This window comes from Blennius ocellaris (assembly GCF_963422515.1).
Source record: "Blennius ocellaris genome assembly, chromosome: 16".
Lineage (NCBI taxonomy): Eukaryota > Metazoa > Chordata > Actinopteri > Blenniiformes > Blenniidae > Blennius > Blennius ocellaris.
In genome coordinates, this window is record NC_137665.1 from 19,154,664 (window position 1) to 19,182,341 (window position 27,678).

Consider the following 27,678-nt stretch of genomic DNA (forward strand, 5'->3'; position numbering starts at 1 on the left):
TGATTAGTTAGTAATTGTAATTTTTTATTATTATTATTATTATTATTATTATTATTATTATTATTATTATGTTATTGGAAGGGGGGCCCCAAAATAAAATCCTGCTTAGGGCCCCCACTTGGCCAAGGGCGGCCCTGAGAACATCGCACCCTGCCTCCTTGAGTTTTGGCTTGACCGCACCTTGTCACTGCCGCGGGGGAGCCGCTAGATGTCGCTGTTCACGCGTTGTGTTCACCCGTTCACGCCTCCTCGTGAATAATTCACGAGCTCCCCGGCGACAGGAGAGAAGCTCGCGCTCACCAGGAGGTGGCGTGAGGGGACGGAGGATAATGGCCGTCGCGCCAGCGTCCCTGTGCGGGTGAGAGCGGCCGCGGGAGAGCCGGCGATGAATGGAGGAGTCGCCGGGGAGGAGCGCTTGTACCGGGCTTCACGGAGGAGGACGCAACCGCGAGCTGAAGGCCGACACGGAGCCGGCGCCGCCCGACACGGTACGGAGGGTCCACCGTGTCTCGTGTGTGTGTGTGTGTGTGTGTGTGTGTGTGTGTGTGTGTGTGTGTGTGTGTGTGTGTGTGTGTGTGTGTGTGTGTGTGTGTGTGTGTGTGTGTGTGTGTGTGTGTGTGTGTGTGAGAGAGAGAGAGCGCGCGCGCCAGACGTAGTAAGGTGGCGGTGCTGCCCCTCCTACCATATTATGGTGCACATGAATAACTAATGATCACACGCAGCCGAATGCAAATTATCATGCTCGTTCTTACCCTCCATGATGAATTTACCCCCAGTGATGAGGGTATATACCCCTCCCATGATGCATTTACCCCCCCACGGGAGCTGAACAGTGTGTAACTTAGGTCCTTGAACGCCTCACGAGTCCTTGAGGTCTCAGTGCAGCTGGAACAAGAAGGAACCGGCATCGGTGAACCTCTCCTGCCCTGATAGGGGGTAGACCCCCATGTCAGAGGCAGTTTGGCGGGTAGACCCCCATGTCAGAGGCAGTTAAGTGGTAGACCCCCATGTCAGAGGCAGTTAAGGGGTAAATTCCCATGTCAGAGCCAGTTTGAGGGGTAGACCCCCATGTCAGAGGCAGTTAAGTGGTAGACCCCCATGTCAGAGGCAGTTAAGGGGTAAATTCCCATGTCAGAGCCAGTTTGAGGGGTAGACCCCCATGTCAGAGGCAGTTAAGTGGTAGACCCCCATGTCAGAGGCACTTAAGGGGTAGATCCCCATGTCAGAGGCAGTTAGGGGGGTAGAACCCCATGTCAGAGGCAGTTAGGGGGTAGATCCCCATGTCAGAGGCAGTTTGGGGGGTAGACCCCCATGTCAGAGGCAGTTAGGGGGGTAGATCCCCATGTCAGAGGCAGTTAGGGGGGTAGATCCCCATGTCAGAGGCAGTTAAGGGGTAGATCCCCATGTCAGAGGCAGTTAGGGGGGTAGATCCCCATGTCAGAGGCAGTTTGGGAGGTAGTTCCACATGTCAAAGGCAGTTTGGCGGGTAAACCCCCATGTCAGAGGTAGTTAGGGGGGTAGACCCCCATGTCAGAGGCAGTTTGGGGGGTAGATCCCCATGTCAAAGGCAGTTTGGTGGGTAGACCCCCATGTCAGAGGCAGTTAAGGGGTAGATCCCCATGTCAGAGGCAGTTAGGGGGGTAGATCCCCATGTTAGAGGCAGTTAAGGGGTACACCCCCATGTCAGAGGCAGTTAAGGGGTAAATCCCCATGTCAGAGGCAGTTTGGGGGGTAGATCTACATGTCAGAGGCAGTTGAGGGGGTAGATCCCCATGTCAGAGGCAGTTTGGGGGGTAGACCCCCATGTCAGAGGCAGTTAAGGGTTAGATCCCCATGTCAGAGGCAGTTTGGGGGGTAGATCCACATGTCAGAGGCAGTTGAGGGGTTAGACCCCCATGTCAGAGGCAGTTAAGGGGTAGATCCACATGTCAGAGGCAGTTTGGGGGGTAGACCCCCATGTCAGAGGCAGTTAAGGGGTAGATCCACATGTCAGAGGCAGTTTGGGGGGTAGATCCACATGTCAGAGGCAGTTGAGGGGTTAGACCCCCATGTCAGAGGCAGTTAAGGGGTAGATCCACATGTCAGAGGCAGTTTGGGGGGTAGACCCCCATGTCAGAGGCAGTTAAGGGGTAGATCCACATGTCAGAGGCAGTTTGGGGGGTAGATCCCCATGTCAGAGGCAGTTAAGGGGTAGATCCCCATGTCAGAGGCAGTTAAGGGGTTTTTGTTTTGGCAGGATGTAAAAATCCTTTGTCTGTTGACATGACGGGATTATGTGTCACGCTGCATTCATACTAATCTGCAGCACTTCCACAGATTATCCCCCTCCCATCCCCCCATCCTCCCACCCCCCATGTGTCCACAGATTACCCCCACCCCCCCTCCCACCACCCCAAAGTCTTTGCCCCGATGACATCATGTAATTTTGAAACTCTTAGATGAAGTGTTTTGTGTTGAAGGTGTCAAAACAGGAAATGGAAACAGGTTTTCATTTCCTGGAAGTGGATTTTTCTTGTTTTCGGGCTCATGGCTGGTGTTTTTCACAATAAAAACCTTCTCAGGAGAACGCAGCTGCTGACAGATGGTGGAATTCAACGGACTCCGTGTTTGTCGGGGTCTCGGTTCCCGTCATGGCAGTGCGGAGCGTCATCTTATCTTATCACAGACCTGCAGCTCGGTTCTGTTCTGCTGTGAGATGGATGGATGTCAATGATGCTGCTGGTGGCAGGTTGTAGTGAGGCTGGTGGCAATAAATAGTCATGTAGTAGTAGACACATCCTGACCAGCTAGAGCGTTAGCGGAGGTGCGTTAACTTTAACGTCAACATAACACCCGATTAAAGTGAAGCCTCATATGAAATCAATAATAATGCTAGTAATAATATCAAAGAAAATAGAGTTGCCCCGCCAGGTGACGTGTCAAACCCCTGAGGGGCCCAGCCCTGCATGTTCTCCATGTCTCCCTTCGTCAGCACTCCTGCCCGTCAGGATGGTTCATCACTGAGTTCAGCATGAAGCCAGACGACGAGCTGCTCACTGCAACCGGCCTGTTGAAGCAGGGAGACGTGGAGAACATGCAGGACTGTGGTCCTCCAGGATCTCAGTTTGACACCCTCGTCATGAGGGAGGTGGCTGGATCAACTTGGCCTTTGTTTATCTGCAGGAAGGCACACACACACACACACACACACACACACACACACACACACACACACACACACACACACACACACACACACACACACACACACACACACACACACACACACACACACACACTCTCTCACACACTTTTCCTGTATGTGGGGGTGGCATGAGAGGGAGTTCTGCAGGAAGTCAGATAACAACTTAGTACTCTGTGTGTGACTTCCTCCTCAGGCTCTCTTTGGGTAGTGGTTCAAAGGGAAATCCCTCTGACGTAGCCTGTCAGGAAAATGATGCGCGCACACACACACACACACACACACACACACACACACACACACACACACACACACACACACACACCCTGTCATGCTCACGTATGTGCTGCTGTGAACTTAAGTATGTTAAGGATCACTGAATAACCATTTTCATATACCATATTTTCTGGACCACGAGTCACAGTTTTTGCAGAATAGCCAGGGTTAGGTCAAGTACTGGTTGGATCAGGCACTGGTTGGGTCATATACTGGTTGGGTCGGGTACTGGTTGGGTCAAGTACTGGTTGGGTCGGGTACTGGTTAGGTCATGGTCAGGCACTGGTTAGGTCAGGGTCAGGCACTGGTTAGGTCAAGGTCAGGCACTGGCTGGGTCAGGCACTGGTTGGGTCAGGGTCAGGCACTGGTTAGGTCAGGCACTGGTTAGGTCAAGGTCAGGCACTGGTTGGGTCAGGCACTGGTTAGGTCAGGGTCAGGCACTGGTGAGGTCAGGCACTGGTGAGGTCAGGCACTGGTTGGGCCAAGTACCGGTTGGATCAGGCACTGATTGGGTCAGGCACTAGTTGGTTCAAGTACTGGTTGGGTCAAGAACTGGTTGAGTCAAGAACTGGTTGGGTCAGGCACTGGTTAGGTCAGGGTCAGGCACTGGTTGGGTCAAGTACTGGTTGGGTCAGACACTAGTTGGTGCAAGTACTGGTTGGGTCAAGTACTGGTTAGGTCAGGGTCAGGCACTGGTTGGGCCGGGTACTGGTTTGGTCATGCACTAGTTGGTTCAAGTACTGGTTGGGTCAGGTACTGGTGGATGGGTATTCCAGCTGTTGGATATGGTAGAAACAATTGTGTTGTTTGATTTAAGCAAGTGAGAAGTGAAAATCACGAGTGCCGGTCCCTGTTTCCTCCTCAGGGTGAGTTGACGGGCAGACTCGCCTCGTCCCTGTGAGCCACCATGTTCCGGAACAGTCTGAAGATGCTGCTGGGCGGAAAAAGTCGCAAGAACAACAGTGGTCAGTACTCTCCATGTGTACTCCAGATCTCCAAACGCAGTAACAGAACCTCACACTTTCCGCATTGTCCACCAGGTGGCAGTGGCATCGAGTCCGAAGGGTCTGACGTCAGGATGATGGAGGGATTCACTCGTTCGCTGCCCTCGTCCCCCCTTCTCAACCTCCGCTTGACCAAGAAAGCCGGTAGGATGAATAACAGTTTCTTTTCAGAAAAACGCTTGTTCACTGGAGAACCACAGGAGTTTAAAAAACCTGCAACATCCAAACCTGGTCATCCCGTCTAAACATTCTCTATCTAGCTAAAAGTTCCAATGTTTCACTGACGACAGTATGTTCCTGAAATCAGCGGTCCCCTCCCTTTGTTCTGTCACGGACCAGTTTAACGTCAGACAATATTTTTACGGACCGGCCTTTAAGGTGTGGTGAATAAATACAACAATATAAATTGATACAACCAACACAACAACTGTGGTATTTTGTAAATGTCTTTCTATTCACCTGTATGTTATTCTTCTGTCTCCTCACTGGGCCTTTTCCCTTTTGCAAAGAAACTTTCCAAAGACGACTGTTTTTTACTCATTTCGCTGCTTGTGGGTTTTATATCGGTGCCAATTACCTGACATTAGCATGTTTACACTTCACATGAACGTGTTTACACCTGACATTAGTGTGTGTTTACACCTGACATTAGCATGTGTTTACACCTGACATTAGCGTGTGTTTACACCTGACATTAACGTGTGTTTACACCTGACATTAGCGTGTGTTTACACCTGACATTAGCGTGTGTTTACACCTGACATTAGCGTGTGTTTACACCTGACATTAGCGTGTGTTTACACCTGACATTAGCGTGTGTTTACACCTGACATTAGCGTGTGTTTACACCTGACATTAGCATGTGTTTACACCTGACATTAACGTGTGTTTACACCTGACATTAGCGTGTCTTTACACCTGACATGAACGCGTTTACACCTGACATTAGCGTGTTTACACCTGACATGAACGTGTTTACACCTGACAGTGTGTTTACACCTGACATGAACGTGTTTACACCTGACATTAGTGTGTTTACACCTGACATTAGTGTGTTTACACCTGACATGAACGAGTTTACACCTGACATTAACGTGTTTACACCCGACATTAGTGTGTTTACACCCGACATTGACATTCGCGTGTGTTTAAACCCGATATTAGCGTGTGTTTACACCGACATTAGCGTGTGTTTACACCCGACATTAGCGTGTGTTTACACCCGACATTAGCGTGTGTTTACACCCGACATTAGCGTGTGTTTACACCCGACATTAGTGTGTTTACACCGACATTAGCGTGTGTTTACACCCGACATTAGCGTGTGTTTACACCCGACATTAACGTGTGTTTACACCCGACATTAACGTGTGTTTACACCTGACATTAGCATGTGCTTACACCTAACATTAGCATGTGTTTACACCTGACATTAGTGTGTTTACACCTGACATTAGTGTGTTTACACCCGACATTAACGTGTGTTTACACCTGACATTAGCATGTGTTAACACCTGACATTAGCATGTGTTTACACCTAACATTAGCATGTGTTTACACCTGACATTAGTGTGTTTACACCTAACATTAGCATGTGTTAACACCTGACATTAGTGTGTTTACACCTGACATTAGTGTGTTTACACCTGACATTAGCATGTGTTAACACCTGACATTAGCATGTGTTAACACCTGACATTAGCATGTGTTAACACCTGACATTAGTATGTTTACACCGACATTAGCGTGTGTTTACACCCGACATTAGCGTGTGTTTACACCCGACATTAGCGTGTGTTTACACCCGACATTAGCGTGTGTTTACACCCGACATTAGTGTGTTTACACCGACATTAGCGTGTGTTTACACCGACATTAGCGTGTGTTTACACCCGACATTAGCGTGTGTTTACACCCGACATTAGTGTGTTTACACCGACATTAGCGTGTGTTTACACCCGACATTAGCGTGTGTTTACACCCGACATTAATGTGTGTTTACACCCGACATTAATGTGTGTTAACGCCTGACATTAGCATGTGTTAACACCTGACATTAGCATGTGTTTACACCTGACATTAGCATGTGTTTACACCTGACATTAGCATGTGTTTACACCTGACATGAATGTGTTTACACCTGACATTAGCATGTGTTTACACCGGACATGAACGTGTTTACACCTGACATTAGTGTGTTTACACCCGACATTAGCGTGTGTTTACACCTGACATTAACGTGTGTTTACGTTAATGGAGGGACACTCAGGCTAGTTTGACATCATGTCAACAATCTTCTCTCCTAATCTGAAACAGTTAGAATCCAGTATCACAGTAAAGACTGGTTTACACTTTAACTTACTCACTTGGACATTTTAACTTGCAGTTTGTTTTTTTCTAGTTTCCAAATTCCTGATTTATTTTCAATTGTTCATTAAGATAAGAATTAAACCTGCTTTAACCCGTTTTGGAAACCCGTCTTTCCTACTAAAAAAAGCCTTGTTTTTCCTCATCTCTACTATTTTATATTGCACAGCAACAATGTAATAAAGTTATTTATTCTAAATTAGTGAATTGGCTCCACACTGTGTTATGAAACAGACCTGGTGGTAGTAAGGTCTTTAATCACTTAACCACTCACACTCACACTGTCTCTAAGACTTAACGGTTAAATAATTACCATTTTAAGTAATAAACACTTATTGCTGCCTTACTGATTTTGTTACAGTGGAAACATGGAGGCGAGGGGAGGACAGGAAATAGCACAATGAGTCAAAGATATAATGGAGGGATGATTAATGGACGCAGTGGAAGAGAGAAATATGACTAGGTGCACTAACAGAGAGAGAGAGAGAGAGAGAGAGAGAGAGAGAGAGAGAGAGAGAGAGAGAGAGAGAGAGAGAGAGAGAGAGAGAGAGAGAGAGAGAGAGGAGAGAGAGAGAGAGAGAGAGAGAGAGAGAGAGAGAGAGAGAGAGAGAGAGAGAGAGAGAGAGAGAGAGAGAGAGAGAGAGAGGAGAGAGAGAGAGAGAGAGAGAGAGAGAGAAGAGAGAGAGAGAGAGAGAGAGAGAGAGAGAGAGAGATGAATATTAAGAAAGAAATTGAAATTTGCAAATGAACAGATTAAAAAGTGACAAGAATGAAGGAAGGAGGAAAATGGAAGGACAGAACAAGGACTAAAAAGGAGTGATCACACCCATAAACTGGTAGAGAGACAAGGAGGGAAAGGAGATGGACAGAAGAAGTGAAGAAGTCGGAACCTCCTGATCTGATCTCTCCATTTTCTCTTTCTTCTAAAAATGATTCACACACCCTGTCATTGTCCGACCACAAACACCCCCCCCCCCCCCCCCCCCACACACACACACACACACAGTTATTTTCACATGCTCTCCAGGATTTTCTTCCACTGTCAGCAGTTCCTCTAATTACAGACTTTCAGAGGGTTTGGATTTCTGTGTGTGTGTGTGTGAACATTTTTTTCTGTTTTCCACACTTCTTGTGATGACACTTATTTCTATGAGTCATTCAGCAGGGTTGTTGAGGGGCGGAGCAAGTTCAGATCGCCACGGCAACAGTAGGAAGGGGACTAGTCAATGGGGTTCACATGAAGACCAGGACGCTGCTTTTATATCTTCTGGGTTTCCAAACATTTTTTTTTTTTTAACACAATTACCTCCACCCTCCATTACACAGCCTCCACCCTCCATTACACAGCCTCCACACACCATTACACAGCCTCCACCCGACAGCCTCCACCACACAGCCTCCACCACACAGCCTCCATCCTCCACCACACAGCCTCCACCACACAGCCTCCACACTCCATTACACAGCCTCCACCACACAGCCTCCATCCTCCACCACCACAGCCTCCACCACACAGCCTCCACCACACAGCCTCCACACTCCATTACACAGCCTCCACCACACAGCCTCCATCCTCCACCACACAGCCTCCATCCTCCACCACACAGCCTCCATCCTCCTCCACACAGCCTCCATCCTCCACCACACAGCCTCCATCCTCCACCACACAGACTCCACCATCCAGCACACAGCCTCCAACCTCCTCCAACCTGATCAACAATGCCTCCACCCTCCACCACACAGCCTCCAACCACCTCCACCCCGATCCACACAGCCTCCAACCACCTCCACCCTCTACCACACAGCTTCTAACCACCTCCACCACACAGCCTCCAGCCTCCACCCGAGGGGCTGTGATTGGTCTGCTGTATTACGTCTGTCCATCTTTTCTTTCAGTCCTTTCTATAGAAATGTAGCTAGAAACTGTTTAGAATCAGGTGGAGATTTAATACAATTTCAAATTGCAAATCAGAAGCATTTCATGACTTTATCACATTTTGATATCAAAGTGTCACATGCAGCCGGAACAGAGAGTTATGTTCTGTATGTGATACCAGTCTGAGCAACAAGAGGGCGTAGTGGGTTCTTAGCCCCGCCCACCCTTGACGGCTTGTTTCCTGCTTGTTCCACGGGCGTGGCGACAGCGGAACATGGCGCTGACGGTCATGTGATGTGCGTGTGCAGGTGAGGAGGAGGATCTGGGCCCACCCCCCACGGTGGACCAGGCTGCCGACGCTCTGATGACGCGGCTGGGCTTCCTGCTGGGGGAAAAGGTGGCCGGTGAAGAGCCGGGGTCACCGTACCGTTGCCCGGACGACCAGCAGGTGATCACTCGGCAGCCACCCCCCCCCCCCCCCGGAGGCCTGAGCGCCGATCCGTCCTGTTCTGGAAGAAGTCCCAACATTTCACACTGTCATTGGAAGTTACTCTCCATATCCCAAAACTTTCTGAGGAAATTTGAATGTAAAAATTATAAAATTAGTGATTAAAAAACGTCACAGAAGATGCAGGAGTGTTTTTGCACTCATTACACCATCTTGTGGTAGAAAATAGTACTGCAGCTCAATGCAACATCTCGTTTCAACTGTTCGCTGAAGCAAAACGAAGGCAGTTGTGTTGAAGTGTTTTGTGTCTCATGCAGAGGATGTCTCCGTCCTCCAGCCTGGCCAGCAGCAACACATCCCCCTGCTGCACGCTGCCCCCTGCTGGAGGGGGGCGCTGGCAGCAGCAGCAGCAGCAAGCGCGCCTCCTCCAACCACGCCCCGCCCACATCCACGCCGGAGAGCCGAGACGGCGGCATCATAGGTGACGAGATTCAGTCAGGGACGCTTCACGCTGCTAAAGCCCCCACCTCCAACCCCTCTCCTCCACCCTCCACAGCCGCTCTCACCGGCCATTCTGCCGACTCCGCGGCGGAGAGGGATGCCGGTGGTTACCGTGGCAGCAGCCCCCACCTGTGGCCTCCGGGAGGCTGGCCCGTGGTTGCCTCCACCTCCTCGCCCTCCATGGTAGTGACCTCCACCTCCTCGTCCTCCATGGTGGCCTCCAGCGGCGGGATGGATGCCTCCACCTACAGCCTCAACAAGCTCCACCCAGAACGAGGCCCCGCTTCTGCACACTGCTCAGGCTCCACCCACTCCATCCCGCTCTACCTCATGCCCCGGCCGAATTCCGTTGCCGGTGAGAGAGTGAGAGAGAGAGAGAGAGAGAGAGAGAGAGAGAGAGAGAGTGAGAGAGAGAGAGAGAGAGAGAGTGAGAGAGAGAACATGTGTGTGTGTTTGTTAGTCGCCACAGAGACACTAAAGCCTGCAGAACCTTTGTAAGTGAAATGAAGTCAACAGGTTCAGTATACTGCTGCTGCTCTACTCTCCTGCTGCTCTGCTACCCTGCTCTCCTGCTGCTCTTCTCTCCTACCCTGCTCTCCTGCTGCTCGGCTGCTCTGCTCTCCTGCTGCTCTGCTCTCCTACCCTGCTCTTCTGCTGCTCTCCTCTCCTGCTGCTCTGCTCTCCTACTCTGCTCTTCTGCTGCTCTCCTCTCCTGCTGCTCTCCTACCCTGCTCTGCTACTCTGCTGCTCTCTTGCGGCTGCTGCTCTGCTGCTCCTCCTCTGCTCTCCTGCTCCTCCTCTACTCTCCTGCCCTCCTCTGCTCTCCTGCTTCTCCACTGCTCTCCTGCTCCTCCTCTGCTCTCCTGCTCCTCCTCTGCTCTCCTGCTCCTCCGCTCTGCTGCCAGCATGTTTTCATTCCCAACAGTCTACAGGTTAAATTAACTTTTACTTCATGTCTCAGTTTCCAAGACTTGTGCTAAGATAAAGAAACTTTTACTGCTGAACCAACCACTGTGTTCATGTTCTAACCATGAGTCGGCACAAATGTTAGCTTGGCATATCAGCTAAAGTAGATACCAGCTGAAACTATACATTTTAGATTGGTTTGACTCGTTTTGGATTTAGAACCAGAATTTCAACCACGATCACGTCCGCGAGAGGAAGAGCTTCTCCGTTGTGTTCTAATAAAACCACTGCCGCTGAAATCATTCGTCCAGAATGAGAAAGGAGACTTTCTGGCTCACTTGGTTCCTTCCTCTCCCTCCTCCTCCTCCTCCTCCAGCCACCAGTTCAGCCCACCTTGAAGACCTCGCCTACCTGGATGAGCAGCAGCGAGCGGCACCGAGCAGGACGTCGCTCAGGACGCCCCGGCAGAACAGCGGGGGCCACAGCCAGCAGGAGCCCCGAGGTGAGCCCCCCCCCCGGGCGAGAGCGGCACGGCTCCTCCTCCCCCTCCACCGTGACTGCCATTTCTTCTCTCGCAGTGCGCTTCACGCCTTCTCTCAACCTGAAGCCCCTCCTCTTTGAGGTTCCCGGGCTGCCGCCCGACTGGCCGTTCACCGGCAGGGAGTGGCTCTTCCAGGAAGTGGACGCCCGCCTGCGCGCCGACGACCCGGCAGCCGCGCGCGGCGTGGTCATCGTCGGCAACATGGGCTTTGGCAAGACGTCCATCGTTGCTCGTCTGGTGGCGCTCAGTTGTCATGGAAACCGCATGTGGCCAAACAACCCGAATTTACTGAAACGTAAGCAATGAGCAGTTCAACCAACGTGTTAAAGCGCTAAAAGCTAAAGTCTAATGCACACAGCTGGGGGTGTTATTCTGCACAACAGACCCCCGAAACAAGCTCTTTAAATTAAAAACTGGCTCTTTATGTTCCTTGTTTCCTCCCTCCAGATGGGGAGCCTGTCACTTTTTCCCATGATTCCCTGGGAGGAGGAGGTGGAGGGAGTTGTCCAGGAACTCCTGAGACCAGGAGGAGACAGGAGGAGGTGCTGGGGAGGCTCGCAGCACAAGTAGGCAACGCTACCGACACTTTAAGGCTATGTGTAGTGCTAAGCTAACAGCCAACAATGGCAAACTATACTAAGTGTTATGGAATATTCTGCATTAATGCTTCTTTCTCTTGGACACACACTACTGTCCTGGCCTACACGTTATCATTGGAGGCACCACAGACGTTCCAGGGTCACGTCAGCAAATTATGTCCAGGTTTCTTTGTGCAATGCTAAGCTAATGAGCTATAGTCAAACAATCTAGATCAGCACTGGGCAAATCTTTGGCTACGCTAACTCGGGCCACATTCACACTGCAGGTCGGTCTCATCTTAACTCTTGCTTTATCTGCATTTTGTTTAGCTGTCGCAATGTTTCACAAAACTATTTGAATTTTACGATTAATCCAGAACTAATCCGAGCAGTGCCTCCATTTTATAAAACCCGTCTTATCACCTTGTGACTAGATGGGGCCCTGAGCTCTTTAGTATTAGTATAGAAAACTCAGTAGATTGTAAGATATTAGTTCTGGTAATTGAAAACAATGAAACAGTAGCAATGGCTTACAAGCATAAGCGAAACAATATCACTTGGAAATCAGAATAAAAGTTAACAAATATCTTACTTTAAAAGAACAACAATCATTTTCACCAATAAACATTAAAAACCCAGGGTAGGCTGGCATACGAAAAGTTCATTAAATAAAAAATACCCCTTGCAGGCCTGTTTCTTTGGAAAAATAGATTCGTTGAGCTAACAACCGGTTCATGCCGGCCTCTGATTTGTGTCTGCGGGTTGCAGGTGGTCTCGTATCACTTCTGTCAGGCCGATAACTGTCAGACCTGCCTGGTTCCCGAGTTTATCCACAACATGGCGGCGATGCTGAGCACCGCCCCCCAGCTGGCGGTCTATCGGGAGCTGCTGCATCGCTCCCCGCAACTGCAGAGCGCGCTCAGTCTGCGCTCCTGCATCCAGGATCCCAGCGCCGCCCTCTACAGGGGAATCCTGGAACCACTGGAGCTTCTCCATAGAGGTACCCCCCCCCCCCCCCCCCCCACAGTGCTGCTGGCTTCTCACATCACGACAACCGGCCATCGTCCCACCGTTCTTCCTCTTCCAATCCAGACAGGAAGCTTCATGTGGAGGGGGCGGGGCTTATTGTGCTAATTGACGGGCTGAACGAGGCAGAGTTCCACCGGCCAGATTATGGAGACACTCTCACCTCGTTCCTGTCCCGGAACATCCAGAAGTTTCCATCCTGGTTGAAGGTCGTCACCACAGTCAGGACGGATCAGCAGGTACTGGCGCCGGAGTCTTTAGTCTCCACATTTAGTCTTTAGTCCTACATGTAGTCTTTAGTCTCCACATTTAGTCTTTTGTCTCCACATTTAGTCTTTAGTCCTACATGTAGTCTTTAGTCTCCACATTTAGTCTTTAGTCTCCACACTTAGTCTTTAGTCTCCACATTTAGTCTTTAGTCCTACATGTAGTCTTTAGTCTCCACATTTAGTCTTTAGTCTCCACACTTAGTCTTTAGTCTCCACATTTAGTCTTTAGTCTCCACATTTAGTCTTTAGTCTCCACACTTAGTCTTTAGTCTCCACATTTAGTCTTTAGTCCTACATGTAGTCTTTAGTCTCCACATTTAGTCTTTAGTCTCCACACTTGGTCTTTAGTCTCCACATTTAGTCTTTAGTCCTACATGTAGTCTTTAGTCTCCACATTTAGTCTTTAGTCTCCACATTTAGTCTTTAGTCCTACATGTAGTCTTTAGTCTCCACGTTTAGTCTTTAGTCTCCACACTTAGTCTTTAGTCTTTACATGTAATTTTTAGTCTCCATATTTAGTCTGTAGTCTCCACATTTAGTCTTTATATTTAGTCTTTAGTCTCCTCATTTAGTCTTTAGTCTTTACATTTAGTCATGAGTGTCCATGTTTAGACTTTACTTTCCACACTTAGCCTTTAGTCTTGCATGTAGCCTTCAGTCTTACTGGTATTACGTGTTGTGTTTAGTCTTAGGAGTATTTTGTCTCAGTATTGTGTTTCATCTTACATCCTGTCTTTAGCCTTACGTGTCTTTAGTCATAGGTTTTGTCTTTAGTCTTACTTTGTGTATTTAGTCTTAGGTCTCTCTCTTTAGTCGTTGGTCTTGTCTTTAGTCTTACATTGTGTCTTTCATCTGATGTGTATTTTGAAAGCTGTTTGGACAGCTAAACTATCTTTTACCTTTGTCGCTGGTTATGGATTACTAAGCCTGACACGCGATCGATCCTCTGACCGTTGATGTGTGAACCGATCAGCGGTCTGTCGGTCCGCGGTCCGGCAAGTCTGTGTGTGTCACCGGACTGTCGTTCTCTCCTCCGTCAGGAGATCACTCGCTCTCTGCCGTTCCACCGCATCTCTCTGGACAGGATAGAGCAGAACGGCGCCATCGACCAGGACCTGCAGGTAAACGTTGGCTCCCCTGACGACCGGCGGACGTTTGTTTCTCCCGCCTTGTTTTGAGCTCCGCCCGGGTTTTCTCAGGGTTACCTGATGCAGCGAATCCACAGCAGCGCCGAAATCCAGAGCAACGTGTCGCTCGGCAACGGCCGCCTGGACCCCGCGGCGCTGGCTAAGCTGGCGGGCCACCTGAAGAGCCTGAGCCGGGGCTCGTACCTGTACCTGAAGCTGACCCTGGACCTGATCCAAGGAGGCTCCCTGGTGCTGAAGAGCTCCAGCTTCAAGGTGAGCGGGTCCGGCCTCTCGCCGTCTGGCGGGCGGCGGTCGCCAACCTGTCTGAGCTGTGTGTGTGTGTGTCTCCAGGTGCTTCCCGTCAGCCTGGCCGAGGTTTACCTACTGCAGCTCAACATGCGCTTCCCCACCCAGTCGTCCTTCCAGAGAGTTCTGCCGCTGCTCAACGTGACGGTAGCGTCGCTGCGCCCGCTCACCGACCAGCAGGTAGCCGCCGTACCGTAGCCCCACCTTGTGAGTCCCCGCCAAGGCCACTGACCCTGCGCCCCCTCCGCCGCCACAGCTGTTCCAGGTGGTGAACGCCGGCACCCTGACCAGAGGCAGCCTGCAGTGGGGGGAGTTTGTGCAGCGGCTGGAACAGCTGTCCTCCTTCCTGCTGCGACGCAGCGACGGCAGCAGGATGCTGAGCCACGCCTCCTTCAGGGAGTGGCTGCTCTGGAGGGGCCAGGGTCAGGACGACCGCTTCCTCTGTGACCCGCGGTACGATCACCTGCGGAACCACCTTCTGATGCTAACTGCTGCTAACGGGCCAGTTTGTTACTGCAGCAGTAGCTACGGGCTGTTAGCCTCATGATGCTAACTGCTGCTAATGGGCTAGTTTGTGTCTGCAGGAGTGGCCACAGGCTGTTGGCTTCCTGATGCTAACTGCTGCTAATGGGCCAGTTTGTGTCTGCAGGAGCAGCCACGGGCTGTTAGCCTCCTGATGCTAACTGCTGCTAACGGAGCAGTTTGTCTCTGCAGGAGTGGCCACGGGCCGTTAGCCTCCTGATGCTAACTGCTGCTAACGGGCCAGTTTGTGTCTGCAGGAGCGGCCACAGGCTGTTAGCCTTCTGGCTGTGCAGGCAGGACGGGAAGCTGAACCGACAGCAGACGCTGGAGCTGGGACATCACATCCTCAAGGCTCACATCTACAAAGTTAGCATGCTGGCATCACTCACATTACAAAGATACTTTTTAATGCTGCCAGCAGCACTGATCACGTCTACGATTGTGACTCAATGATTTACATGCACGCTAACGTCTGTCCTTGGAGAAGTTCAGCTAACCTTGTTTAGCCACTTGTCAGCGACCGGCTAGTTTCTATAAAAGCTCTCATTTATGTTGCATGTTATGCAAACAAGTCCTGGCAGTCAAGCTTTTTAAATTGAAAGTTACGTACGTAACTACGGTTCTATTTCATCATTCCAGACTTCCAGAGGTGGCGCTTTAAGCACTGGATGTTCCCGACTTTGTTGATATAATTACTCGACCTACGCATGCGCGAGATGGAACATCCCGGGTTTAAAACGCCGCCTCTGGAAGTCTGGGAGGATGAAATAGAACAACATGCTTGCATTCAAACCTTCATGGAGAAACATCGTTAACAGATATTTTCTTCATCTCATAAACTAATGTCACGTATTAGCATTCCAAAGCTAACCGGCTAGCAGATGCAGATGAAAGTCTTCTCAACAAAAACACTGACATCATAGTTAGTCTTCGGAAAAAGTCGTCCCAACAGCGTTTTCACATTATCAAAGCAGAAAGCAGGCCTAGCCTTGTAGCCACATGCTAACTTTGCATTGTACTAACGTGTCGGTTCTCCTCCAGGGTCTGAGTAAGACGCTCGGGGTTTCCTCCTCCGTCCTCCAGGGGCTGTGGCTGTCCTACAGCACCGAGGATCTGAGCCCAGTTCTGTCGTCGCTACAGAACCTTTACACTCCAAACATCAAGGTAATGTCACCTCTACCAGTGATCACGAAATACGTCAGACAGTCTGTCATTACCGATAAAAATGCCATTGGCCTGGTTAATATCCTCTTAAATTTGGTCTCATGTCCAAATTTTTCATCTGTCACTCTCAGGGCTCAACATTAAGGCTTGTCCCAACGTCCGGGGCTAGTAAAAGCTTTGCTCGGGCAAATTAATCATCTACCCGCCTTGCTTGAATGCGCTTGTGGTTTTTTTGAGACATTTTGACGTTTTTTTCTGATCTGCTGAAAGTGGTTCCCTGCCGCTGCTCTACAAACTGTGGACTGGATTTCCTGAGCGGAGGCGGGTCTCAATGAGACGAGGAGTAATGAGTCAGGAAATCCATTCCACAGCTTGCAGCCAGCGAGGATGCTAGGGAAGTTAGCATAGCGGCTATCATACTTTTCATGACAACACGTTGTTGTTTGGACGTATTTTACACTCAAAACCCCACAAAGCGTCAACGTGGATGTTTACAAAGCCGTAGTCCAGCAGGTGGCGCTCTGCCGCCAGACGTCAGCGTTTTAAAACTCCGGCTCTCCAGGAGAAGCTCTGACATCAAAACAATGAGCAGGCGAGTCACACCTCCGTGAAGCTGCGTCCTCCTCCACGCTAAACTCCCTGGAAATAGTCCCGATGGTTGGAGCTGCTTTAGAGCTGGAAACATTGTGTTGCTGCTACGTTGATAAAGAATTTCTCCAGGAATTAACAAAGAGATTGTGAGGTTTTAAAGATAGAACTAGTTTATTATGAAATGACGTCATGCAGACCCCCACATCGTCCTCATGGAACTAAAATAGTTTGTACTGCTTCGTTTTCTCACCTACTACTAACCTCAGGTTGTCTTTTGAGAGAAAACATGCAAACATTCCGACATTTCATACTTTACTGTGGAGAGGAGTTGTAAAAAAAAAGAAAATTTCTTCATCAAACTTTACTCCGGTCCAGTAAAAACTGCAGGATCACTGGACCAGTGTCCAGTAAAAAAGTTTGGCATTGCGCGATCCTTGAACACTTTGAACATCAAAGCAACATCAACATTGATTTTATCTTCAAAATGTTACTTTCAGAAACACACACACACACACACACACACACACACACACACACACACACACACACACACACACACACACACACACACACACACACACACAAACTGCAGCTGTGCTGTGTACCTGTGCAGGTGAGCAGGTTGCTGATCGCGGCTGGAGCCGACGTGGACCACTGCAGCGACGTCCTCAACAGCGCCCCCTTGCTGTGCGTCTATGCTCATCTGGGACATGTCGATGCTGTAGCGCTGCTGCTGGACCATGGAGCTCAGGTCTCACACACACACACACACACACATAATTTTTTCTGTCAGGATTTAGCGTCAAGCGCCGGCGATCAACTGATTGAGATTTAAAAATATCGACGAGGCTCTTTGCCTTGACGGTTTATGGTAGAAAGTGGGCGTGTTGAGGGCGGGAGATGAACTGTCCTTTTCATCTTTTGGGGGCGTGAACATTTTTAGTAGGAATTTTCCACTGTTTTATAAATGAAGGCCCCTGACCACTCGGCTGCGTCTGTAGGTGGACATGCGGTCACGGGACGGTTTGACTGCGCTGGGATTCGCCGCCGCTGCTGGACACCTGGGCATCGTCAACATGCTGAGTCGGCATGGAGCCAAGGTAACAAGTGGCACACACACACACACACACACACACACACACACACACACACCCACACACACAGTCAGGTGCAATCCGGAGCTGGTAAACTGGATGTGTGACTCACTGTTGTACAGATTTCTTACCTCATAAGGATCACTAGGTACCATTTATGTAGTGCGGCCCACCTACGGGGTTCCATCTATGTGAGAGATCTATGAGAGAGAGAGACGTGTGATGGAACTACAAAACAAGATGGCGGATCACAAGAAACTACATTCCAAATGGAGGTTATCAGAGAGCAGGAAGTCTGACCTGGGTCTCGGCCATGTGCTGGAGAACAATGGAACATGGAAGCTAGTCTTTAGCGTCTCCTTCCTGTGTCTCTGCTTAAAGGACCGTTTCTAGAGTTGATGTGAATGAGACTTGTTTTGTAAAACGTCAGGAGTCGTCAGATAGTGTTCAGTTCCTGTGGGATGTTGTCTTTGATGTGATATATGTAGGATTGTGAGTTAACTAGTTAGTAAAGCAAAGATTAGCATGCAAGACCCTGTGTCTGTGGCAGAGCTAACGTTGGTTTACAGGTTGATAACTGCTCCTAATATCATTATCTATAGAACTCAATCACTAATAGAATCTAATATCATTATCTATAGAACTCAATCACTGTAATAGAATCTAATATTATCAATAGAACTCAGTCACTGTAATAGAATCAACACATCTTCATTCAAAGGTGTCAAACTCTGAGGCCTCACCCAATCGGTGACTGGCTGAGAGCATGGGGGGGAGTCGGTCTCCTCTGAGCAGAAAGGGGGGGAGAATTTGCATGCAAACTTTCCGTGGTCTTGTGAGATCTCAACAATGTAGGGGGAATTCACGGCAAAACTACCTAAGAATGTATCAACCTGCACCGAACAATATCTGCTGATGCTGAAGCCAGCAGGCCGACGCTATACGGGGAGAGAACGTGGCAGCCGGTCTCTTTGAGCCTCTTCGTCTAAAGCTTGAACGTCTTCCCATGTCCGTGCTTCTCTGACGGCCCCCAGGCGGGGCACGTGGACGCCTCGGGTCGCTGCGTACTGGTGCACGCCGCCCAGCGCGGCCACCAGGAGGTGCTGCGCCTCCTGCTGCGGCGCGCCGACTGGACCTGCACTTCCTGTTGCAGCCAGCGGGGGGCGAGCGTGGGCCAGGCCACGCAGCAGGCGCTGGTCGCTGCAGCCAGCATGGGCCACACAGAGGTCTGGTGTACACACACACACACACACACACACACACACACACACACACACACACACACACACACACACACACACACACACACACACACACACACACACACACACACACACCTTTTGTGCTTCAGCAGCCTTTATATATGAAGCCCCAGGTCACATCACCCAGTGTGTGTGTGTGTGTGTGTGTGTGTGTGTGTGTGTGTGTGTGTGTGTGTGTGTGTGTGTGTGTGTGTGTGTGTGTGTGTGTGTGTGTGTGTGTGTGTGTGTGTGTGTGTGTGTGTGTGTGTGTGTGTGTGTGTGTGTGTGTGTGTGTGTGTGTGTGTGTGTAGATGGTGTCATACCTGCTGGACCTGCAGGAGGAAAGCGAGGACGACGAGGAGAGACCTGAAATTAACATGTTTGACAGCCTGTGGGGGGAAACAGGTAACACACACACACACACACACACACACACACACACACATACACACACACACACACACACACACACACACACACACACACACACTCCTTGATGTAGTGCTTTCAGCTCTTAAAAGTTTTGATTGATTTGATGGTTCTGCACTTTGACGTGATTTCCAGTATTCAGTGTACCAGGATCAGGTTTTTTTTTGAAAGCTTGAAATGTTTTAATAATGTGGTTCACGTACACATTTTAGTCATTTTAAGCGGTCTTACAAAGTTTGAATCTATTTTGTCACGTTTAGTCGCTTAATTTTCACGGTTTCATCTTTTTTTAACCGTTAGCCACTTTGATTGGTAGCTGTTGTAGCGTAGTCTTATTTTTAGTTATCTATTCTTCTTTTGTTTATTTATTGTGCGGTTACCCAGGGTTTCCCGTTGAGTCTTAAGGGAGAACGTTTGTAACCAGTCAGGAGCCAGTTGTGGTGTTTCCACCGCACAACAAGGTCAGGGTCGTGTTACAGTAAAACTAACCGGAGCCAAATCCGGTGCCCGTTTCCTCCAGGAAGTAGGTTAAAAAGTAGGCGGGGCTTAGAGCTCCTCAGATATGTATATCTAGACCAGTGTTTTTCAACCGCTGTGCCGCGACACACTGGTGTTTCCGCGAGATCTAGTCAGGTGTGCCGTGGGAAATTATCCAATTTCACATTTTTTCCAAAAAAATCATTTGCTCTCACAGCCGTTGTCAGCAGTGAGAGCAGTGTGTTGCAGAGTAATCATGTATAAATACTCTTCACCACTAGAGGGCAGCACAGATCTTTGCCGGTGAAATGGAAAGTGACAGACGTCAGTGTGGTTAATCTCCACCTCCTGCTACCATCTTGTATCAAAGTACTGTGTCAGTGACAGTGATGGAGAAGTTTTAGAAAAGGAAGAATGTGAACCAGGATCTCAGGTCTTCATCCATCAGGTCCAGGTTTCACACTGAGGGAGTCACTATTAAAAAAACACATTGGGAAATACTTTTTTTCTGTATTTATTTGATTCCTGTTGATAAAACGTTGATGAGAAAGACTTTATATTGTTAATAGAGGCTACAGAGTTTCACATTTTAACATTTTCGGGTGGTGGTGGTGGTGGTGGTGGTGGTGGTGTGCCTCCAGGTTTTTCCAAAGAAAAAAGTGTGTCTTGGCTCAAAAAGGTCCTAATCCGTCCTCTTGATGGCGGGGGGTCCTGATCCGTCTTGTCTCTCTGTCCTCAGCGCTGACGGCGGCGGCCGGTCGGGGCAGGATGACGGTTTGCAGGCTCCTGCTGGACCAGGGGGCCGCAGTGCACCAGGGCAACAGGCAGGGGGCGGCACCGCTCTTCACTGCCGTCAAACACGGCCATTGGCAGGTGGGAGGACACACACACACACACACGCACACGCACACACACACACGCACACACAAACACACACACACACACGCACACACGCTACCTCTGAGCTCTGCAGATGTGTCCTCCAGGTGGCGGAGCTGCTGCTGAGTCGTGGCGTGGAGGTGAATGGCGTGGACCAGCAGGGCCGCAGTGGACTCATGATGGCGGCGTCGGAGGGCCACAGCAGCACGGCCCAGCTGCTGCTGGATCACGGTAACCCCCCCACCACCACCACCCCCCAGTGCTTCATCATCACCATGACTCTGTTCAGCAGGACTTTCTTCTTCTGGTCCTTTCCAGTCAGTCCTCTAACGTGTTTAGAGGTCTGCACCCCCGATGAAAACTATATAATGATTATAAAACGTATTTATTTGAAGACACTTTAAAATCAAACCACATCTCAACGTGCTGATCAGAGAAAACACTGACAAAACTGGAGTCAAAGTTGAATAAACAACTGACCCAAGTCGCTCTCGCTCCTGAATCCTCTGTTCAGCTGGTTGTCACATTAGTGTATTCTTCACACTGACTGTAGCTCTTCACACTGGTGTAGCCCCCCACACTGGTGTAGCCCCCCACACTGGTGTAGCCCCCCACACTGGTATAGCCCCTCACACTGGTGTCGCTCCTCACACTGACTGTAGCTCCTCACATTAGTGTATGCTTCACACTGTCTGTAGCTCTTCACACTGGAGTAGCCCCTCACACTAGTATAGCCCCTTACACTGGTGTAGCTCCTCACACTGGTGTATTCTTCACACTGACTGTAGCTCTTCACATTAGTGTATTCCCCACACTGAGGTGTGAAGCAGTTTGTGACCTTCATCTGTGAAAATGCTTTCCCCTTCCTGAGTTAGTGAGGTTCAGAATGGCCCGAGCCAGAGAAGGTCTCCCCGTTGCCATGGAGACCATTGCATCAGGACGGTGGCTGACCCAGAGCGGTGTTGTCCCGCAGGAGCGTCCCTGGAGCAGACGGACCGCGAGGGCTTGACGGCGCTCAGCTGGGCCTGCCTGAACGGCCGGCTGCCGCTGGTCCGCCAGCTGGTGGAGCGCGGCGCCCACACCTCGCACGCCGACCGCAGGGGGCGGACGCCGCTGGACTTGGCGGCTTTCTGCGGTGACCCCGAAGTGGTGTGTCCAACACGCATCTCCAACATCACACCCCGAAACACCTGACGTTTCACCACGTCTCTGAATTCTAACGTACACGATGAAACAGTCAAACGTCTCTCTGCCGCTTTGTTCTGCTCAAGTTGATCTATTTCTATAGTTCTACAATTCTGGAACACACCAGCAGGGAAATCAGGCTTCTTCTGCAACTAAACATCTCTTTTGGTATCTAAGTGTATATACCGTCACTGACCACTAGAGGTCCCTGTTCCACACTGTCAGTGACCACTAGAGGTCCCTGTTCCACACCGTCAGTGACCACTAGAGGTCCCTGTTCCACACCGTCAGTGACCACTAGAGTTCTCTGTTCCACACCGTCACTGACCACTAGAGTTCTCTGTTCCACACCGTCAGTGACCACTAGAGGTCCCTGTTCCACACCGTCACTGACCACTAGAGGTCTCTGTTCCACACCGTCACTGACCACTAGAGGTCTCTGTTCCACACCGTCACTGACCACTAGAGGTCCCTGTTCCACACCGTCAGTGACCACTAGAGGTCCCTGTTCCACACCGTCACTGACCACTAGAGTTCTCTGTTCCACACCGTCAGTGACCACTAGAGGTCTCTGTTCCACACCGTCAGTGACCACTAGAGGTCTCTGTTCCACACCGTCACTGACCACTAGAGGTCCCTGTTCCACACCGTCACTGACCACTAGAGGTCCCTGTTCCACACCGTCACTGACCACTAGAGGTCCCTGTTCCACACCGTCACTGACCACTAGAGTTCTCTGTTCCACACCGTCAGTGACCACTAGAGGTCTCTGTTCCACACCGTCAGTTACCACTAGAGGCGCTGTATGCCCACAGAACGCTGCTATACCACCACAAATTAACAGGATTAACTCTGGTTTTCTCCTCTGGCAGGAGTTTAGGAGAAAAAGCGTTTCTCGGAAGAGATGCAATCTTTTTGACAGAATCCAATAAATCCTGGTCACTGAGCTTTGAACTATGTTTTTGTTCTTATTGTTGACTTGTTCCAAGTCTGTTTAGCTCCACAAAGGTTGATCTGACAAGTCTAACTCTAATAATAATCATAATAATAGTAATAATGATAATAATACATTTTATTTGTATATCGCTTTTGAAAACACTAAGATGCGTCATCATAAAATCAGCAGGCATAAAATGGAGAAACATTAAAAACCGTCACACGTAAAAGAAGTAGGTCAGTATTAAATGTAGTTCTGAACGGGTGAGTTCATTTTAAAGGTCTTCAGTTCAGTTTGTTGGTGAGGGTGGAGCAGGTTGTTGGTCAGGTGGAGCAGGTTGTTGGTCAGGGTGGGGCAGGTTGTTGGTCAGGTGGAGCAGGTTGTTGGTCAGGGTGGGGCAGGTTGTTGGTGAGGGTGGAGCAGGTTGTTGGTCAGGGTGGAGCAGGTTGTTGGTGAGGGTGGGGCAGGTTGTTGGTGAGGGTGGAGCAGGTTGTTGGTCAGGGTGGGGCAGGTTGTTGGTGAGGGTGGGGCAGGTTATTGGTCAGGGTGGGGCAGGTTGTTGGTGAGGGTGGAGCAGGTTGTTGGTCAGGGTGGGGCAGGTTGTTGGTGAGGGTGGAGAAGGCTTTTGGTCAGGTGGTGGAGTAGATCCCAGATGTGCGGCGTGTCAGGCGGTGGAGTTGACCCCAGATGTGCGGTGTGTCAGGTGCAGTACCTGGTGGAGCAAGGCGCCTCGGTGGAGCACGTGGACGACAACGGCATGCGGCCACTGGACCGAGCGGTGGGCTGCAGGAACACGTCGGCCGTCATCGCCCTGCTGAAGAAGGGGGCTCAGATAGGTATGGACGCCTTGATGAGGATGAGGATGAAGATGGTGATGATGATGAGGAAGATGATGATGAGGAAGATGACAGTGCTTTGTGTTCAGGACCTGCGACCTGGGCCATGGCCACCTCCAAACCTGACATCCTGATGGTTCTGCTCAGCAAGCTGGTCCAGGAAGGAGACCTGCTCTACAAGGTAGGGCTCCTCACCCTACCCTGTGTGCTCCTCCTACCTTCACCCTCCGTGTGTGTGTGTGTGTGTGTGTGTGTGTGTGTGTGTGTGTGTGTGTGTGTGTGTGTGTGTGTGTGTGTGTGTGTGTGTGTGTGTGTGTGTGTGTGTGTGTGTGTGTGTGTGTGTGTGTGTGTGTGTGTGTGTGTGTGTGTGTGTGTGTGTGTGTGTGTGTGTGTTTAGCAGGGGCAGGTGAAGGAGGCGTGTCAGTCGTACCAATCAGCTCTGCAGAAGTTCCCGGGAGACGACCTGAAGACGTTCGTCCAGCTGAGAGTCGTCGTCCTGCTCAACCTGTCGCGCTGCCGCCGCAAGATGAACGTGAGCATGCCTTACCTCACCTTCATATGCCTTGCCTTACCTCACCTTACATTGCCTCCAATTGCCTTGCCTTACCTCACCTCCACTCGCCTCACCTTACCTCGCCTCCACTCACCTTACCCCACTTACCTTGCCTCCACTCGTTTTACCCCGTCTTACCTTGCCTCCACCCGCCCTACCTCGCCTCCACTCGCCAAGCCCTGCCTTACCTCACCTCCACTTGCCTTACTTCGCCTCCACTCCCTTTACCCTGCCTTACCTCGCCTCCGCTCACTTTACTCTGCCTTACCTTGCCTCCACCCGCCCTACCTCGCCTCCACTCGCCAAGCCCTGCCTTTCCTCACCTCCACTTGCCTTACTTCGCCTCCACTCCCTTTACCCTGCCTTATCTCGCCTCCGCTCACTTTACTCCACCTTACCTTGCCTTCACCCACCTCACCTCGCCTCCACTCGCCAAGCCCTGCCTTACCTCACCTCCACTTGCCTTACTTCGCCTCCACTCCCTTTACCCTGCCTTACCTCGCCTCCGCTCACTTTACTCCGCCTTACCTTGCCTTCACCCGCCTCAGCTCGCCTCCACTCGCCAAGCCCTGCCTTACCTCACCTCCACTTGCCTTACTTCGCCTCCACTCCCTTTACCCTGCCTTACCTCGCCTCCGCTCACTTTACTCCACCTTACCTTGCCTTCACTTGCCCTACCTCGCCTCCACTCACCTTACCCCACTTACCTTGCCTCCACCCACCCTACTTCGCCTCCACTCCCTTTACCCTGCCTTACCTTGCCTCCGCTCACTTTACTCCACCTTACCTCGCCTCCACTTGCCCTACCTCACCTCCACTCACCTTACCCCACTTACCTTGCCTCCACCCGCCCTACCTCGCCTCCACTCGCCAAGCCCTGCCTTACCTCACCTCCACTTGCCTTACTTCACCTCCACTCACCTTACCCTGCCTTACTTCACCTCCACTCACTTTACCCCACCTTACCTCGCCTCCACTCGCCTCACCCTGCCTTACCTCACCTCCACTGGCCTTACCCTGCCTCCGCTCCCCTGGTACTGACCACCAAAGGCGGTTACAGACCAGTAGAAGTGGGTAGGGTTGGTGGTGACCACCAGAGGGCGGTAGAGACCAGCAGAACCAGCTCTGCTGTCTTCACACCTTCCTTTGTCCTCACAGGACTTCAGCCTGGCAGAGGAGTTCGCCACCAAGGCTTTGGAGCTAAAAGCTAAATCCTACGAGGCTCTTTACGCCCGGGCTCGAGCCAAACGCAGCCGCAGGTGAGTGGACCGCAGGTCTGGAGCGATTCCTGCGCTGCTCACGTCCTTCACAGTGATGGTCAGTCTGCAGGGCTTCATACGGGGTCTTTTCCTACCGGAAAGAACCAGGTTCTAGTTCTGGTCCAGCACCAGATTTAGCACCAGTTCTCTGTCTTTCCAAAGTCCAGGCCTATCGGGGGCTAAACGGGTGCTAAGCCGACCCAGTATCATTACTGGGCCAGAGGGGGGCCGGAGGGGGGGACATCAGCTGGGGTGGGTGTTTCATTCATTCAAAGCTTCAGGTTTCAAAGGGATCAAAGGGGTTTACTGGAGTTTGTATGGTGACGTCACCAGACGGTTTGTGAAAACTCGTATCTTTAAGGTGATTGATGGAAGACAACCAGCTGATGAACTGGGAGGCTTGTGGATTTCTGTCATCCTGCTTCAGTTTGTTTGTTTGTCTTCTGCCCAGGCAGTTCCAGGCCGCTCTGGAGGACCTGATGGAGGCCAGCCAGCTCTGCCCGTCCAACAGGGAGATCCAGCGCCTGCTGTCCCGGGTCCGAGAGGAGTGCCGGCAGCAGCGGGAGGGGGGCGAGGAAGAGTCCCTGCACCCTCCTCTACCCACGCTTCAGATCCTGGACCCCCACTGCTGCTCGCGAGACCCGTTGCCCACCTCGGTCTCTCCGACCCACCTGTACCAGCACTCCGTCCCCCTCCAGCACCAAGCCGGCCCCAAGTCTGAGGGCGGAGGCCACGTGGCCTCTCAGAGTTCCCTCCAGGTCCAGGCCCTCCGGCTCCAACCAGCCGTGGTCCAGGTGGTCCGAAGCAGCCAGCCCACCTCCTCGTCCCACTCCAGCAGGGTTCTGGGAGGTTCTGCCTGTTCCCCGTTTGCTCAGGTGCCCCAGGAGCTGGCCCACCTGGCGGAAGGGTTCTGTCCGGGTGGTCAGGTCCAGGCTGGCCCAAGCTCCAGACCTCCGTACGAGCTGGAGGACCAAGATCAGGACTTGATCGGCCAGGGGCGATGTCTGTCGGGGGCAGGGCCGGGGCCGGTGAATCGCTTTGCACTCTCTCGTCAGTTGGGTCGGAACCAATCCAAAGCAGCTCACTACCCCATGGAGGTCACCGAGGCGGCCGCTGGACCGCCGCCGCACGAGTACCAGTACCACCAGCAGGGTGGCCTTCCACGGCCCTTCAGTGCCCACCCGTCCGCCGAGGCCCCTCCTCCGAGGCCCCTGATCCACTCCCACAGCGTCAATGTTCGATTCCCCTCCAGCAGGGGGCGGCCAGCCGCCCCGAGCTTCAGGAGCTCCGCCTCCACCCAGCACATGGACCCGCCCTCGGAGCTCGAAGTTGTTCCTGGTCACCACCACGACCTCTTCGCCTTCTCCTCTCCCCAGTCAGACGTGTGCGTGGCTGGGGGCGGGACTTATCCTGGAGAGGCGGCGCTCTCCTCCAGAAACACGCCCTTCTTGGGCGTGACGGACCAAACAGCGCAGGTGTACCAGCAGTGCCAGGCTCCCTCTGGTCCGGCGTCTGGCCTCAGTCCGTCTCGATCCTGGACCGTGTCTTCAGTCGACACCGTCCTCACCCCGGCCAGTAAAAGCCCCTCAGCTCAGGGGGTCTTTGCCCCGTCCTCCATCGCCTACCACAACCGCAGTAACAACAACGCCCACAGCAGGCACCTGGTCCCGGACTGCCTGCCAGACCTGGACCCGGCGGCGTCGGCCAACAGTCCGTCCTACCGGGACGCCAAAGCGGCCCGAAATCTGCCGGCGATGCACGGCCGCTCAGAGCGAGCGTCCAACAGGCGCACAGGGTCCAGCTCGCCCGTCAAACCCAAACGGCCCTTCGTGGAGTCCAACGTGTAGGCGCAGCGCGTAGGGATGCAACAACGCATAGACGCAAGGCGCCAGGTCCTGGTCTGGACCTACACCAGGTCCTGGTCCTGAGACTGCAGTCTGAGGAAGCAGCAGGAGGAAGCCACTTTGTACAAAGGACTGCCGGTGATATTTATCTTTCCAAATTGAGTCTTTCTGAAACTGAACAGGTGTTTTTCTTCCTCGTCGGTCGTCTGGATTCAGAAGCATCCGGCTTGTTTTCTGTCGTGTGTTTACGATTGAATAAAA

General features: G+C 51.4%; 1 protein-coding gene across 1 annotated transcript; it reads left to right on the forward strand.

Annotated features, from left to right (window-relative positions):
• The first annotated feature begins 333 nt into the window (after positions 1 to 333).
• Positions 334 to 27,678, forward strand: LOC308140861 (protein TANC2-like). The gene is given in 30 exon segments (XM_080510812.1): positions 334 to 488; positions 4,323 to 4,422; positions 4,498 to 4,605; positions 9,013 to 9,152; positions 9,470 to 9,547; positions 9,549 to 9,633; positions 9,709 to 10,008; positions 10,936 to 11,061; positions 11,138 to 11,395; positions 11,548 to 11,666; positions 12,447 to 12,678; positions 12,771 to 12,943; positions 14,014 to 14,094; positions 14,173 to 14,373; positions 14,452 to 14,586; positions 14,663 to 14,859; positions 15,186 to 15,294; positions 15,970 to 16,092; positions 17,297 to 17,434; positions 17,685 to 17,783; positions 18,812 to 19,003; positions 19,330 to 19,423; positions 20,664 to 20,797; positions 20,911 to 21,034; positions 21,777 to 21,952; positions 23,629 to 23,761; positions 23,851 to 23,942; positions 24,159 to 24,293; positions 25,473 to 25,573; positions 26,025 to 27,678. Coding segments are annotated over 29 exon segments (5,337 nt in total). The 5' UTR covers positions 334 to 488; positions 4,323 to 4,364; the 3' UTR covers positions 27,421 to 27,678.